Below are 16,206 nucleotides of genomic sequence, written 5' to 3'. Positions count from 1 at the left end.
ATACATTTAGTAAATGAGAGAGAAACCCACCAGGGAAAAAAAAAGACTATAGATGTAAGATAGAAAAAAGTAGTGAATGCTTTCTTTTTTGCCATTTTTCACCTGTGAATTTTGAATTAACAAACTTCATTTCTCGATTCTATGTGATCGAATATTTTTTTTTTAATATGAGTTCTCAATAAGGTATCAAACCTCTGAATCTATTTGATTTATGATTTTGTTTAAATCCAGAAAGAATACAGAAATAGACTAAGACTCCGCCTCGAACTGCGAATTCGAATGAAGAAATAATCAAAAATATTCTTTCCGGATATCTCGATTCACCAAATTCCAAACAAGTGCTTCTTTCCGTCATTCATTGAAAGGAGACACTTGTTTGGAATGAATATTATTAATATTTTGAGACGAAGGAACTCGTTTTCTATCAAAATATCCAATAATTGCAAAAAAATTGCAACGATTCGACATATCCAAGAATCAAATGATTGAGAGAAAGATAGTGTGATGATCAAAAAAAGGAGCGGCAAAACAAACAAGACAGAAAAAGGCCAGTTTTCATTACTAAGAAAATCGATTATTGGTTAGTAAAGAACACAAGCGAAAAGATAAAAAAATATCGATTGACAAAAAGGAAAAAATCTACAAGATATGCTCTATCTGCATCTTATCACTTCGAAGAAGAACGAAAAAAAAGTTTTGTTTTATGGTTGTTCCATATACCCCGGCTTTGGCTGGACTGAATGTTCTGACGAAACTTCATTTAGAAAACAAGAGGATTTCCCTCCTGCTGAGAAAACATTCGTTCTTCAGCTAAGTTCCTTTTAAAAAACTTCAATAGGTACGCGCAAGAAATAGGCCAATTGCGCGGCTTTTTGTTCAATTTCTCGTGGGGTCAAATTCTCATCAGTACGGGTCAACGGAATAGCCCCCCGGCCTCTGATGTCCATATAAAGGACACGGCGAGCATAAATACCCTCTTTAACTTCTATTCGAACGGATTGAATATCCTTTATAAGGAATCGGAGGAATATACGACGATTTTTTCCAGGAAATCCCCAACGAAAAATACACACTATTCCCTCCTTTCTATCGAATCGATCATACCCACTACCTACATTCCAAGAAATTGTGCACCACAAATAGGAACTAATAAATAGACCCGCGACCCCGTAGAAAGACATCACAATTCCCTGTGGAAAAAAAAGAATTGGCTGAGATGGGACAAAAGATATCAAATTTCGACCAAGATAACTGGCAGTTCCAGCCAATAAGAATCCTAATGAACCTAAAAAAACGATAAGGGCCCAGCAAAAATTACTTAGTTTTCGAGACCCCGTTATAAGCTCTATCCATATATGTTCTGATCGCCAACTCATACTTGATCCGATTGTATTTTATTGGAATTGAGAGAATACCCATTTTGCCCTTCCTTTTTTGTTTCCGAAGGAACTCTCATCAACTAGCACTAGTTTGATGTGAACTAGCACTAGTTTAATGTGAAGCTTTAGGAGTCATTCATCAAATTGGTTAGATCTAAAATAATAACATACCCTTCAGAGGACCCCAATATACATATGGATCCACCAACTTTACATTTTCTGCATCCAGCGATGCTGATCTATTTGAAACTAGCTAGGATTCATTTATCCAGAGATCATTTTCTGCGGGCATAAGAGCTTTTTCCTTTATATTCGGCGGAAATCACATGTTATACTATATTTCCATTTCCCGAAATAAATATCTGTGTTATGCTACAGTTTCAAAAAAAAAAACGGCTGAGATTGCGTCCTAAACAATTTTTTTTTTTTGAACATGAAGAAATAAAGAAACCATTGCAATTGCGGGAAATATTAAGCCTACTAAAGGCACAAAAATAGAAGGAAGATTGAACGTTGTCATAAAATGGTACCTCGATTTACTATATTGTACCTGTTATTATTATTAATTTGTTTTTTTTTCTATTTTCTATTTATACTTATTATAATTCAGAATTGTGATTATTAGGAATTCGTTATTATTATTAATTAATTTAATTTGAAAATTCTTATTCGAAATAGAAAATATAAGTATCTATATATATCTAAGTTAGTATATAAAAGAAATCTAAGGAATGTAGAAAATGGAGAACTAAATAAATTCATCTTTCTACATGAAAGATACGTATGATAATAAACTTGATTATTTTATTTTATTTCGTTATGTTTTGTTCTTGTCTTCAAATTTACTAAAGAAAGAGTTTGTTACAAATTATCGAAAGATTCGTTAGAATGCGACACAACCGGAATTTTTAGTGAAAATTGAATTTTCGGTAGATGGAGAAAAATAGAAAATTATATATCTATCTTTTCTATATTTGATTTGAATTTATGTAAGACGAAATTCGTTTTGTTTGTCTAATTTCACGAAAGGAAGAACTCTCGCTTTTATCTTGTTGATAGAGACTTCTTTTGATAGAGACTTCTTAATGGGAATCCCGGTAAAAAAAGAGTTATCCTCAACTTTTGATTCTTTCTACAATTCGATCTTAAGTCATTAAAGAAAACTCCATTCTTATTTACTTTAATTCCGATAAGTTAACTACTTGTTTGCTACAAATAAAATAATTGAACTTACTTGATAGAATTTCAATTCAAAGGAAAGAAGGCGTGTAGTTTAAATAACTCACTCAGAACGCTTTTTAAAAGATTACGTGGTACGATTAGGTCGAATAAGCCCTTCTGGAATAAATATTCAGAGACTTGTAAACCCTCGGGGACTGTTTTATTCAATGTTTGTTCAATTACTCTTTTACCCGCAAATGCAATGTAGGAGTTGGGTTCGGCAATAATGATATCTCCCAACATCCCAAAACTAGCTGTTACCCCACCAGTAGTAGGAGATGTAAGGATTGAGACATAAAATAACTTTGTATTTGATTGATAATCATATAAGGCAGACGATATTTTAGCCATTTGCATCAAGCTCAAACTTCCTTCTTGCATGCGTGCCCCCCCCGAAGCGCACACTATAATAAGAGGTAGAAATCGATTGGTAGCGTACTCAATCAAACGAGTGATTTTCTCCCCGACTACGGATCCCATACTACCCCCCATAAACTGAAAATCCATAACCCCAAGTGCTACGGGAACACCATTTAGTTGCCCTATGCCTGTTTGAACAGCCTCAGTTAATCCTGTCTTTCGTTGATAAGAATCAATACGATCTTTATAAGTCTCCTCCTCCGAATGAAATCCAATCGGATCCAGAGAGACCATGTCTTCATCCATAGGATCCCAAGTACCGGGGTCGATCGAGACTTCGATTCTTTCTGAACTACTCATTTTCAAATGATATCTACATTGTTCACAAATATTCATTTTTGATTTCAAAAATCTCTTATAATTTAATCCATAACAATTTTCGCATTGAACCCACAAATGCTTGTAGTTTTGAATTGCATCGAGATCATTAGACTTTTCTCCTAGAGTTAAATCACTGCTCTTCTCGTGGGTTCGTATACTGGATCCCCCCCTTTCACTATTAGTTCTACGTTTATCAAAAACGCGCCTAGAAATGTAACTGTCACTACTATCACTTACAATGGACATATCAATACAGATTTGATACTGAAGATAATCGTCAATGCAACTAGTAATGTGATTATTCCAACTAGATTGAGTATCATACATCGAGCAATTGTATAAGGAATCTTCACTCGTAGATCCATTATTCCTATAACTAGAATTTCGATAACTCGAAAAAGAACTTTCAAGTTCACTCAGAAAAGAATGATCGTTGTCAATCTTAAAAATCTGATTTTCAATATCAAAATGGATCGAATAATTGTCTCCAGTACTATCCCTAACTAAAAAAGTATCATCAGAGATGAAATTCCGAATGTCTTTGACCAAAAATAAATGATCGACATCACTGTAACTAGAATTGTCACGACCCCCCAAACTATGAATGTTTTTAGCCCCACCTTTTTGATTCGAATCTTCACTTTCACTAGTATTTTCAATAGGACCAAGATTGTCCGTTGATTTCTTTATCCCGTACCTGTGTTCGAACTCCTTGGTAAACACCGTCGAATTAAACCACCATCTTTCCATAGAGTTTTCTTGCCCCCTATTTTATTTGCATAAAAATACACTAGATGAATAGTCATTCGACCCGCAATTCTTTATTTGTCTTTGAATTCCCATCAGACTAAACATAGAAATTACATCATTGCGAAATACTAAATTATTAATAAGAAGTGATTATCTTTTATTTTGTGGGAATCCGGAGGTAAGATTTTACTATAACTATATAGTAATATGATGGAATCCCTTTTCATTCGAAATTAAATAGAATGATAAAAAGTGCTTTTTCCTATGTCTTCGCCTTCGCGTCGAACAAAAAAGCAATATTTGTTCTACCCTAGATAGAATTTTTTTGTAAAATCTCGTCTAATAACTAACTAATAACTAATAAGAAGTAAGAAATTAAGGGTCTATTTCAACACGGAACGAAAAAGACAATATACAGGATGGGTCAAAAATTTGTGATACTTCGCTTGATTCAGCCAAACTACAGGATCTATAAAGAATATACCAATCCTGAGGATCCATAGGTTTAAATGTGGATCCAAGACGACAATAGAACCATTTGAGTCTTCAATTTGCTATTTGAAATCTTCTCTATCTCGAGATCTATGTATTTATCCAAAATACATGCAATAGAATGGTTCTATTCGGCCCAATCTTTTACTAAAATGATTGAGCCGAGTTTAATTGCAATTCAATTAAGAGAACGGAGAGTAATTATTTTGTTGGATCCAAAACATCCACTGCTTCAAACTCAAATTTGATCTCTTTCCATATCTCACAAGCGGCAGCTAGTTCAGGACTCCATTTGCTAGCCTCGCGGATAATTACATTACCCTCAGCAGCAAGATCACGTCCTTCATTACGAGCTTGTACACATGCTTCTAGAGCTACTCGGTTAGCTACGGCACCTGGCGCATTCCCCCAAGGGTGTCCTAAAGTTCCTCCACCAAACTGTAGTACGGAATCATCCCCAAAGATTTCGGTCAGAGCAGGCATATGCCAAACGTGAATACCCCCTGAAGCCACGGGAATAACACCGGGTAAAGAGACCCAATCTTGAGTGAAATAAATACCGCGACTTCGGTCTTTTTCAACAAAATCATCACGCAGTAAATCAACAAAGCCCAAAGTAATGTCTCTTTCTCCTTCAAGTTTACCTACTACGGTACCAGCGTGAATATGATCTCCACCAGACAGACGTAACGCTTTAGCTAGTACACGGAAGTGCATACCATGATTCTTCTGTCTATCAATAACTGCGTGCATTGCACGGTGAATGTGAAGAAGTAGGCCATTATCTCGGCAATAATGAGCCAAGCTAGTATTTGCAGTGAATCCTCCTGTTAAGTAGTCATGCATTACGATAGGAACTCCCAACTCCCTAGCAAATACAGCTCTTTTCATCATTTCTTCGCATGTACCCGCAGTAGCATTCAAGTAATGTCCTTTGATTTCACCTGTTTCAGCCTGTGCCTTATAAATTGCTTCAGCACAAAATAAGAAACGATCTCTCCAACGCATAAATGGCTGGGAGTTCACGTTCTCATCATCTTTGGTAAAATCAAGTCCACCGCGAAGACATTCATAACATGCTCTGCCGTAGTTTTTAGCGGATAATCCCAATTTAGGTTTAATAGTACATCCCAGCAGAGGACGACCATATTTGTTCAATTTATCTCTCTCAACTTGGATCCCATGAGGCGGACCTTGGAAAGTTTTAATATAAGCAGTAGGGATTCGCAGATCTTCCAGGCGTAGAGCACGCAGGGCTTTGAATCCAAATACATTTCCTACAATGGAAGTAAACATGTTGGTAACAGAACCTTCTTCAAAAAGGTCTAAAGGGTAAGCTACATAACAAATATATTGATCTGTTTCGCCAAGAACGGGCTCGATGTTGTAGCATCGCCCTTTGTAACGATCAAGGCTGGTAAGTCCATCAGTCCACACGGTTGTCCATGTACCAGTGGAAGATTCGGCAGCTACCGCTGCCCCTGCTTCTTCAGGCGGAACTCCGGGTTGAGGAGTTACTCGGAATGCTGCCAAGATATCAGTATCTTTGGTTTCGTATTCAGGAGTATAATAAGTCAATTTGTACTCTTTAACACCCGCTTTGAAAAAAACACTTGCTTTAGTCTCTGTTTGTGGTGACATAAATCCCTCCCTACAACTCATGAATTAAGAATTCTGACAACAACAAGGTCTACTCGACACGAATGAATTAGGCGTTAATGAAACTATTCACGGGAATTTTTCAAAAACTTCCAACTAATACTAATATTATCAACTAATCAGATTGATTATTAGGCCATGGTATTTGATTTACCAAACACATCATTATTGTATACTCTTTCATATGTATAGCGCAACCCCCCCTTTTTTTACCTTTTTCGAAATCGAAATAACTAACCCAACTAATAAGAAATTCCCTATTGACAGCGGTATATGTTGTATATGTAAATCTTAGATATGAAAATAGCCGAAATTCATCCATGCAAGAGATAGGCTATAGGCATAAATTAATATGCTGAAATCAAAAATAAGAAGAGCCGATAAGATAGAAATAATGAATCGTAATGTAAATAGAGTTCGGGTTCAACTTCCATAGAATATATTTTCGAATCGAAATAGGATTGTCTATAATGATAGACAAATGAAAAACTTTCTCAAGATCTCATGTTTCAAAATAGCTTGGTTGGGCTTGCAACTTCACTCATTGAATAAGGAACCAATTGAAGTGGATTCGATTGAATCGCACCAACGAAAGAAATCGAGTGCTAACTCCCATTTCTTAATTGAATTAATTAACTGATCGGCGTGCTATTAGACGGTTATTTTAAATTTGATAATTTTCACAAACTTTGACACATATTTATTATTATGAGAATTAATCCTACTACTGGGGTTTCCGCGGTTGAAAAAAAAAACCTGGGACGTATCGTCCAAATCATCGGTCCGGTACTAGATGTAGCCTTTCCGCCGGGCAAAATGCCTAATATTTATAACGCTTTGGTAGTTAAAGGTCGAGATACTGTTGGTCAACCAATTAATGTGACTTGTGAGGTACAGCAATTATTAGGAAATAATCGAGTTAGAGCTGTAGCTATGAGTGCTACAGATGGTCTGATGAGAGGAATGGAAGTGATTGATACGGGAGCTCCTCTAAGTGTTCCGGTCGGTGGAGCTACTCTGGGACGCATTTTCAACGTGCTTGGAGAGCCTGTTGATAATTTGGGTCCTGTAGATACTCGTACAACATTTCCTATTCATCGATCTGCGCCTGCCTTTATCCAATTGGATACAAAATTATCTATTTTTGAAACAGGAATTAAGGTAGTAGATCTTTTAGCCCCTTATCGGCGTGGGGGAAAAATCGGACTATTTGGGGGAGCTGGGGTTGGGAAAACGGTACTCATTATGGAATTGATTAACAATATTGCCAAAGCCCACGGGGGCGTATCCGTATTTGGCGGAGTGGGTGAGCGTACTCGTGAAGGAAATGATCTTTACATGGAAATGAAAGAATCTGGAGTTATTAATGAAGAAAATATTGCAGAATCAAAAGTAGCCCTGGTTTACGGTCAGATGAATGAACCGCCGGGAGCTCGTATGAGAGTTGGTTTGACTGCCCTAACGATGGCGGAATATTTCCGAGATGTTAATGAACAAGACGTACTTCTATTTATCGACAATATCTTCCGTTTCGTCCAAGCAGGATCCGAAGTATCGGCCTTATTAGGTAGAATGCCTTCCGCGGTCGGTTATCAACCCACCCTGAGTACCGAAATGGGCTCTTTACAAGAAAGAATTACTTCTACCAAAGAAGGGTCAATCACTTCGATTCAAGCAGTTTATGTACCTGCAGACGATTTGACCGATCCTGCTCCTGCTACGACATTTGCACATTTAGATGCTACTACCGTACTATCAAGAGGATTAGCTGCCAAAGGTATCTATCCGGCAGTAGATCCTTTAGATTCAACTTCAACCATGCTTCAACCTCGGATCGTTGGTGAGGAACATTATGAAACTGCGCAAAGAGTTAAGCAAACCTTACAACGTTATAAAGAGCTTCAAGACATTATAGCCATCCTGGGGTTGGACGAATTATCCGAAGAGGATCGTTTAACCGTAGCAAGAGCGCGAAAAATTGAGCGTTTCTTATCACAACCCTTTTTTGTAGCCGAAGTATTTACCGGTTCTCCTGGGAAATATGTTGGTCTAGCAGAAACCATTAGAGGGTTTCAATTGATCCTTTCCGGAGAATTAGATGGTCTTCCTGAACAGGCCTTTTATTTGGTAGGTAATATTGATGAAGCTGCCGGGAAGGCTATGAACTTAGAAATGGAGAACAATTTGAAGAAATGACCTTAAATCTTTGTGTACTGACCCCTAATCGAATTGTTTGGGATTCAGAAGTGAAAGAAATCATTTTATCTACGAATAGCGGTCAAATTGGCGTATTACCAAATCATGCTCCTATTGCTACAGCTGTAGATATAGGAATTTTGAGAATACGCCTTACGGACCAATGGTTCACGATGGCTCTGATGGGTGGTTTTGCTAGAATAGGCAATAATGAAATCACTATTTTAGTCAATGATGCGGAAAAGGGTAGTGATATTGATCCGCAAGAAGCTCAGCAAACTCTTGAAATAGCAGAAGCTAGTTTGAGAAAAGCTGAAGGAAAGAGACAAAAAATTGAAGCAAATCTAGCTCTCCGACGAGCTAGGACAAGAGTAGAGGCTGTCAATGTGATTTCATAAGCAGTTATTGCGTTCGAATAATCAAAAGAAGTTTGGCCTGGATTCTGCTTGATTGGATTCACTTGACAGAGTCCAATTTTGATACAACGCATTTCAAAAATGAAATCGAAATCAATAAGAATACAAAATCACTAAAAAGAAAAAAGAATGGGTCAAAAAACTTATTAGATACCGGAGTCAATGGTATCTAATAAGTTCTACCTACTATTGGATTTGAACCAATGACTCCCGCCGTATGAAAGCAATACTCTAACCACTGAGTTAAGTAGGTAATTTATCATCCCAAAAAAACCAAACGGAACCCATCCCACCGATGGATTATAAATAGCATATTCCTTAATAAGCAATAATAACCTAAGCAATACCATTCCAAAATATATGATATTGGATCATAGAATATTCATCTTGACAAGAAATTCTATACATGATAAAATACGCATCACAAGCACTAAGGGCTATAGCTCAGTTGGTAGAGCACCTCGTTTACACATGCGCCAATGTTTTTTGGGGGAGTCCATTATACACTCAAATAAAAAGAAATTCATTTTCTTGCGAAATCGATGTCTTACCCTCATAACTATTGAGGGAACAATAGCCTGACAAATGATTCGATCGGATTTTGGTGCCAAACAGACCGGATCGTTGATTTGAGATATTGATAAGGTGAATACCAGTGCATTCAATGCTAGGCATAATGAGTATAAGGTTCTCAAAAAATTTCTTTTCGTCCTATGAGCTTTAAGGTGTATGAAGTTTCATATTTGATTTTCATTTTCAAAGGAACGATAGAGACTTCATTTAACTTAAAACAATCTAGGCCGGAGGCAGACCTACGTCAAGATAACCCACACCCTTGAAACACTTTGGTAGTGCTCTCTCATATAATGAATCAGAGCACACGGAGCTATCTCCTTATCGGATTTTTCTGTCAAAAAAAATATGGTGGATTGGCTGATATTTCTTTCAGTTAATGAAAGAGCCCAATGCAAAAAAAAATGCATGTTGGGTTTTTGAAACAGTTCAGATCATTTTGATAATAATAAGTTTGATCCGTTTTACCGAGAAGGTCTACGGTTCGAGTCCGTATAGCCCTAGAAATCAAAATCGAAAAGAAATATAAAATCAAATGAAGATTTGAAAGAAAAAATTATATAATTTTCCTTTTTGGTACTTGTGACTGACCGGTTGGTTTTTCGAAATCGAATTTTTCCTAAAAATTCACTCATTCTCATTTTAAACATTAAACAGAACAGAAAACTGGAATAAATTGGTCATTAATCCGCGGAGATAAATTCGATATGAATTTCCCTGTCCACCACAATCAAGGAGTTAAGTTAATGATACTCCTTAGTATACCTAATACTTTATTATACCTAACTTTAACCTAACCTTAATGAATTTAAGAAGTCAAAGACATAAGTCCACTCCAAAGAGTTATTCACATAGATCTAGGGGACAGGCTAAAGTTTGGTGAAAAACGAATCTCTTTGGTAAGTTTCATGGTTCTGTATTCAATCAAGAGAAAACCCCACTCAGATTCTAATAAACAGAATATACCTTAAGATATCCGAAATCCTGAGATGGAAATACTTATTTCATTCTAAATCATTAAGAAAAAACCTCTTTTTATTCAATATTCAAAAGAATAATAAGTTCAAATTTTTGAAACATAAAATCAAAATAATAATTCGATTTTATTTGGAAGTCGCTTTCTTTAGCCAGAATCCTGGGGGAAAACAAGAAAATTTGTCTAAGCATAATATATACTATATATAATATACATATAAATAATATATATATAAATATATATATAAATTCAAGAAAATTGACTTCAAAAACTCAAGTAAACTGTAAGTAGACTGGAAACAGGATCCCAGTCAAGTCAGTCGATAAATCTTGAAATGAGATATGCCCACAATAATCAAAAGGAACTAGATGGTTTGATCAAAATGAATTCTTGTTTTGATTAAACAGTTCTGGATGACTTTACAACTTCAATTCGAATCGACCAATCCGGTCTATTTTCCATGTTCATAGGAGTGTGTCTATGTTTTTGCTTTACGAATATGATATTTTTTGGGCATTTCTAATAATATCAAGTCTTATTCCTATTTTAGCATTTTTCATTTCCGGAATTTTAGCCCCGATTCGGAAAGGACCGGAGAAACTCTCTAGTTATGAATCGGGTATAGAACCAATGGGCAATGCTTGGTTACAATTTCGAATTCGTTATTATATGTTTGCTCTAGTTTTTGTTGTTTTTGATGTTGAAACGGTTTTTCTTTATCCATGGGCAATGAGTTTCGATGTATTGGGTCTATCCGTATTTATAGAAGCTTTCATTTTCGTACTTATCTTAATTGTTGGTTTAGTTTATGCATGGCGAAAGGGGGCATTGGAATGGTCCTAGTTCCTGAATATTCAGACAATAAAAAGAAAAAACGATTGAAAAAGTTATGAATTCCATTGAGTTTCCTTTACTTGATCCAACAGCCGAAAATTCCGTTATTTCAACTACATTAAATGACTTTTCAAATTGGTCAAGACTCTCTAGTTTATGGCCGCTTCTCTATGGTACCAGTTGTTGTTTTATTGAATTTGCTTCACTAATAGGATCACGATTTGACTTTGATCGTTATGGACTAGTACCAAGATCGAGTCCTAGACAAGCGGATCTAATTTTAACAGCCGGAACAGTAACAATGAAAATGGCCCCCTCCTTAGTGAGATTATATGAGCAAATGCCCGATCCAAAATATGTTATTGCTATGGGGGCCTGTACAATTACAGGAGGGATGTTCAGTACCGATTCTTATAGTACTGTTCGGGGAGTCGATAAGCTAATTCCTGTGGATATCTATTTGCCGGGTTGTCCCCCTAAACCAGAAGCAGTTATAGATGCTATAACGAAACTTCGGAAGAAAATGTCTCGAGAAATCTATGACAATCAAATTAGGCCTCAACAAGTAAATCGGTGTTTTACGACCAATCACAAGTTTCATGGTGCACGCAGTATGAATACTGGAAATTATGATCAAGGCTTCCTCTATCAACCCCCATCTACTTCAGAGATCCCTACTGAAATCTTTTTCAAATATAAAAGTTCAGTATCTTCTCACGAATTTGTGAATTAGGCAGGACTCCTTTGTACAGAATAACAAGTAGCGAGTCAATCTTCATCAATTTGATCGAGAATGTGAAATTTTTTAAATAAAAATGCGGGAGATAAAAAAGATGCAGGGTCGTTTGTCTGCTTGGCTAGTAAAGCATGGGATAATTCATAGATCTTTGGGCTTTGATTATCAAGGAATAGAGACCCTACAAATAAGGCCCGAGGATTGGCATTCCATTGCTGTCATTTTATATGTATATGGTTACAATTATCTACGCTCCCAATGTGCCTATGATGTATCACCTGGCGGGCTGTTAGCGAGTGTGTATCATCTTACCAGAATCGAGTATGGCGTAAATCAACCAGAAGAGGTATGCATCAAAGTATTTGCCGCAAGAAGGAATCCTATAATTCCGTCCGCTTTCTGGGTTTGGAAAAGCGTGGATTTTCAAGAGCGAGAATCTTATGATATGTTGGGAATATCTTATGAGAATCATCCGCGCTTGAAACGTATCTTAATGCCTGAAAGTTGGCTAGGATGGCCTTTACGTAAGGATTATATTGCCCCTAATTTTTATGAAATACAAGATGCTCATTGAAGGATAAGGAAGTGATTTCTACTTATATAATCTCAGAGATTCAAAGATTGGACTTTCTGTTCTAGATTAACCAGAATAACCGGCGTCTCTTTTGTATTAGGGGATTTTTGATAGACTATCAAAAAAGCACATAATTAGGGAATTCTTGTAATTCTTCCATTTAGTTGGAAACTGCTTATTTTGTACGAGCCAAACAAATAGGATGAATCAAACGGGTTCTGTATCATGATCATGAATCTTGTACTGCACCTATTGCTTAGACCGGTTCTAGAAACTCATGTTGAGACGAATTAGAGAATTGAATAGGAACGAAAATACAAAGAAATGAAAGGGTATCGAATTCCATTTCTTTGTATTGTATCTGAATCGAATCTCGTCTATTTCAACTTCGACTTTTTCTTCTTTCAACCAACCAATTTAATCATACAAATATATATGAAGTATTAACATTCTTTTTGATTGAATGAAAAATCAAAAAGATAAAGTAGAATTTCATTCTAGATACTTTATTTGAATTTAAGAAACTCTACCCATCTAGAAAATAGATGGGGTATATCTTGCCAAAATCGATATTATGATCAAGATTTCAAATCCATATGGATATGGATCTCGATTGATATCTTTGAATTTCGAAAAGAAAGACCTCATACAAATCAAACATATGCCAGGAACCAGATTTGAACTGGTGACACGAGGATTTTCAGTCCTCTGCTCTACCAGCTGAGCTATCCCGACTATTCCGTGGCCTCCCACCCTCATTTTATGAGGATGATTGGGGTCTAGGTCAATTAAAGGGACAAGGGGGCATTCCAAAGTTTTCTCCAAGTCCTGTAAGTTTTTGGAAGACTAAGTCTCAGTAGGAGGAATACTATGTATTGTGAATCATTCAAATAGGGATTCCTTGCTTAATTTGGATGTGTATTCTATATCACATGATCACATGTGATCAGAGTTTATTATGCCCAAATACGTTTGTCAAAGAATCAGAAAGATAAAGGAATTTAGACCCCTTAACAAAAAAGGGGGATAGCATAATTGGGAGTCAAATAAGCTTTTTTGGGGATAGAGGGACTTGAACCCTCACGATTTTGAAAATCGACGGATTTTCCTCTTACTCTAAATTTCATTGTTGCCGGTATTGACATGTGGAATGGGACTCTATCTTTATTCTCGTCCGATTAATCAGTTCTTTAAAAGAACTACGGGACTATGGGTTGAATGATTTGATGAATGAATATTCGACTCTTTCTTCAATGTGAAATCAATTCACGTCGATTCTTGCATTTTTAATGTAAAAAAATACCGATACAGACGCGGGCGTTCTAATGATTTGATAGATTATTCAATAGATACATTTATCCCTTCATCCTTTCTGATGTTTCGATGGAAAGATTCCTCTACCAATGCAGTCAACTCCATTTGTTAGAACAGCTTCCATTGAGTCTCTGCACCTATCCTTTTTTCCGTTTTCGAAACCTTTGTTTTGGGAAATGAGAAAATAGGATTTGGCTCAGGATTGCCCATTTTTCTTAATTCCGGGGTTTCTCTGAATTTGAAAGTTATCACTTAGTAGGTTTCCGTACTAAGGCTCAATTCAATTAAGTCCGTAGCGTCTACCGATTTCGCCATATCCCCTTCCTTTTCTTTTGTTTTGAGATTCAAATCATATTATTCTATCATTATTTTTTTTCTTTCATTTCTATTATAACCCTTGAATTTAATAAATAGCGATTACTATCTCGAAAAAAAGATTTTCCTTCTTACCTATAGGTAACCATATTTGATCCAATCAAGTTGGATTTTATCATTTCTGTATCGGCAATTCAATATAGATTGATATATACCCCATATATATTTTTCTCTTCCTGCTGTTTTTACAAAACAGTTTTGATACTTAAACGGTCGATTTTTTTTCTTAACTTCCCTCTTTACGAACGAAAGCCGCAGAATGTCTGATTAGTTAGAAAGAATTAACTAATTAGGAATTGGAATGAAAGAAAAAAAGAAATGAAATTCTAGAGATCTAATTCTAGAGATCTATAGGATACAGAATATAGAAGTGTAACAAAAAGAATTTCCAATATCATGTAAATCCAAAATAGAAAATCCAATTTTACCGGCTAAAAGCTAAAAATAGTTAAGATTGACTATCGAATATACTAAATATTTCAATTGTGACAAAAAAATAGAAATTCTATATCGATATAGAAATCGTTATGTTCTATAATATTGAAATATTGAATATTTATTGGAAATTCGAGATTCTATTCTTTTCCATATTTATGGAGACACTATAATTCGACTATACTATAGTATATCGAATTCCTATGCCTAGACAATTTTGATTATGTAGGCCCGCTTAGCTCAGAGGTTAGAGCATCGCATTTGTAATGCGATGGTCATCGGTTCGATTCCGATAGCCGGCTTTTTCCAATTTTTCTTTTTTTATTCAAATCTTGAAAAATGGATAATCTCCCTTTTCAATCAAAGAATATTAAAAAAGTGTCTTCCCTCTTTCCAAAATCCACGAATTTGTTCAGTTTAAGTTCTAGGAACTCCTAACTATGTAACGAAAAGGATCTTCTATTCTATATCTATATAATAATAATAGAAATTTCTATATAAATAGAAGAATATTTCTATAATAATAGGAGTTTGAATATTTATCCAATTCTTTTTTATTCTTCTGTATAGTACAAATACACTACTTCAGCAAACTTCGCTTCATTTAGTTCAATTTGATTTTAGCTTTATTTTTTAAAATCAAATTCTAAAAAAAAAAAAGAAGAAAATGAATTCTAAATAAGAATAAGGAGTCTTTATGTCGCGTTACCGAGGACCTCGTTTCAAAAAAACACGCCGCCTGGGGGCTTTACCGGGACTAACTAATAAAAGGCCTAAAACCGGAAGTGATCTTAGAAACCAATCGCGCTCCGGAAAAAAATCTCAATATCGTATTCGCCTAGAAGAAAAACAAAAATTGCGTTTTCATTATGGTCTTACAGAACGACAATTACTTAAATACGTTCGTATCGCCGGAAAAGCCAAAGGATCAACAGGTCAAGTTTTACTACAATTACTTGAAATGCGTTTGGATAACATCCTTTTTCGCTTGGGTATGGCTTCGACTATTCCCGCGGCCCGACAATTAGTTAATCATAGACATATTTTAGTGAATGGGCTTATAGTAGATATACCGAGTTATCGCTGCAAACCCCAAGATATTATTACGGCGAAAGATGAACAAAAATCCAGAACTCTGATTCAAAATTATTTGCCCCCTTCCCCCCATGAGGAAGTGCCAAACCATTTGACCCTTTACCCATTCCAATATAAAGGATTAATTAATCAAATCATAGATAGTAAATGGGTCGGTTTGAAAATAAATGAATTGCTAGTTGTAGAATATTATTCTCGTCAGACTTAAACCTAAACTCAAATAAAATAGCAAGGCTTCGGGAAATTTTGACCTTTTCTCAAATTAACTTAAGGTTAAGTAAGAAAAATACGAGTTTTATCCCCATTTTCTCCCATTTATGTAGCATATGGAATAAGGGTCTCCATTACTATTTGATTCAGTGTTGTTACTAAGATGAGTCTATTAATATTAAGTGAAGGTACGGAAAGAGAGGGATTCGAACCCTCGGTAAACAAAAGTC

General features: G+C 35.8%; 5 protein-coding genes and 3 non-coding genes across 8 annotated transcripts in view; 4 read left to right on the top strand and 4 right to left on the bottom strand.

Moving 5' to 3' along the window:
- Window positions 1-129: 129 nt before the first annotated feature.
- Window positions 130-6,424, bottom strand: LOC127261546 (ribulose bisphosphate carboxylase large chain). The gene has a single exon (XM_051289840.1). The coding sequence runs from the start codon at window positions 6,243-6,245 to the stop codon at window positions 4,785-4,787; it is 1,461 nt and encodes a 486-aa protein (XP_051145797.1). The 5' UTR covers window positions 6,246-6,424; the 3' UTR covers window positions 130-4,784.
- Window positions 2,625-4,091, bottom strand: LOC127261495 (acetyl-coenzyme A carboxylase carboxyl transferase subunit beta, chloroplastic-like). The gene has a single exon (XM_051289808.1). The coding sequence runs from the start codon at window positions 4,089-4,091 to the stop codon at window positions 2,625-2,627; it is 1,467 nt and encodes a 488-aa protein (XP_051145765.1).
- Window positions 6,425-6,552: 128 nt separating the features above from the next.
- Window positions 6,553-8,585, top strand: LOC127261545 (ATP synthase subunit beta, chloroplastic). Its single transcript, XM_051289839.1, has one exon. It carries the CDS (start codon window positions 6,951-6,953, stop codon window positions 8,436-8,438), a length of 1,488 nt encoding a protein of 495 aa, XP_051145796.1. The 5' UTR covers window positions 6,553-6,950; the 3' UTR covers window positions 8,439-8,585.
- Window positions 8,586-11,138: 2,553 nt separating this feature from the next.
- On the top strand, window positions 11,139-15,362 carry LOC127261552 (NAD(P)H-quinone oxidoreductase subunit K, chloroplastic). Its single transcript, XM_051289847.1, has one exon. The coding sequence runs from the start codon at window positions 11,293-11,295 to the stop codon at window positions 11,968-11,970; it is 678 nt and encodes a 225-aa protein (XP_051145804.1). The 5' UTR covers window positions 11,139-11,292; the 3' UTR covers window positions 11,971-15,362.
- TRNAF-GAA (transfer RNA phenylalanine (anticodon GAA)) lies at window positions 13,210-13,282 on the bottom strand. The gene has a single exon. It is a non-coding gene; the product is annotated as a tRNA-Phe (tRNA).
- Window positions 14,901-14,973, top strand: TRNAT-UGU (transfer RNA threonine (anticodon UGU)). Its single transcript has one exon. It is a non-coding gene; the product is annotated as a tRNA-Thr (tRNA).
- Window positions 15,363-15,512: 150 nt separating the features above from the next.
- LOC127261556 (uncharacterized) overlaps window positions 15,513-16,206 on the top strand; it is a 2,467-nt gene continuing 1,773 nt past the window's right edge. The window contains exon 1 of the mRNA XM_051289852.1: window positions 15,513-16,206. This exon is cut by the window's right edge and continues 1,773 nt beyond it. The gene's annotated coding sequence lies outside the window, so the exon portion shown is untranslated.
- Window positions 16,168-16,206, bottom strand: part of TRNAS-GGA (transfer RNA serine (anticodon GGA)) — an 87-nt gene continuing 48 nt past the window's right edge. Inside the window, exon 1 of the tRNA in view lies at window positions 16,168-16,206. This exon is cut by the window's right edge and continues 48 nt beyond it. This is a non-coding gene — a tRNA (tRNA-Ser).

This window comes from Andrographis paniculata, unplaced genomic scaffold (genome assembly GCF_009805555.1).
Source record: "Andrographis paniculata isolate CXL003 unplaced genomic scaffold, ASM980555v1 Contig63END, whole genome shotgun sequence".
NCBI lineage: Eukaryota > Viridiplantae > Streptophyta > Magnoliopsida > Lamiales > Acanthaceae > Andrographis > Andrographis paniculata.
This window is presented reverse-complemented; position numbering and strand designations above follow the sequence as displayed.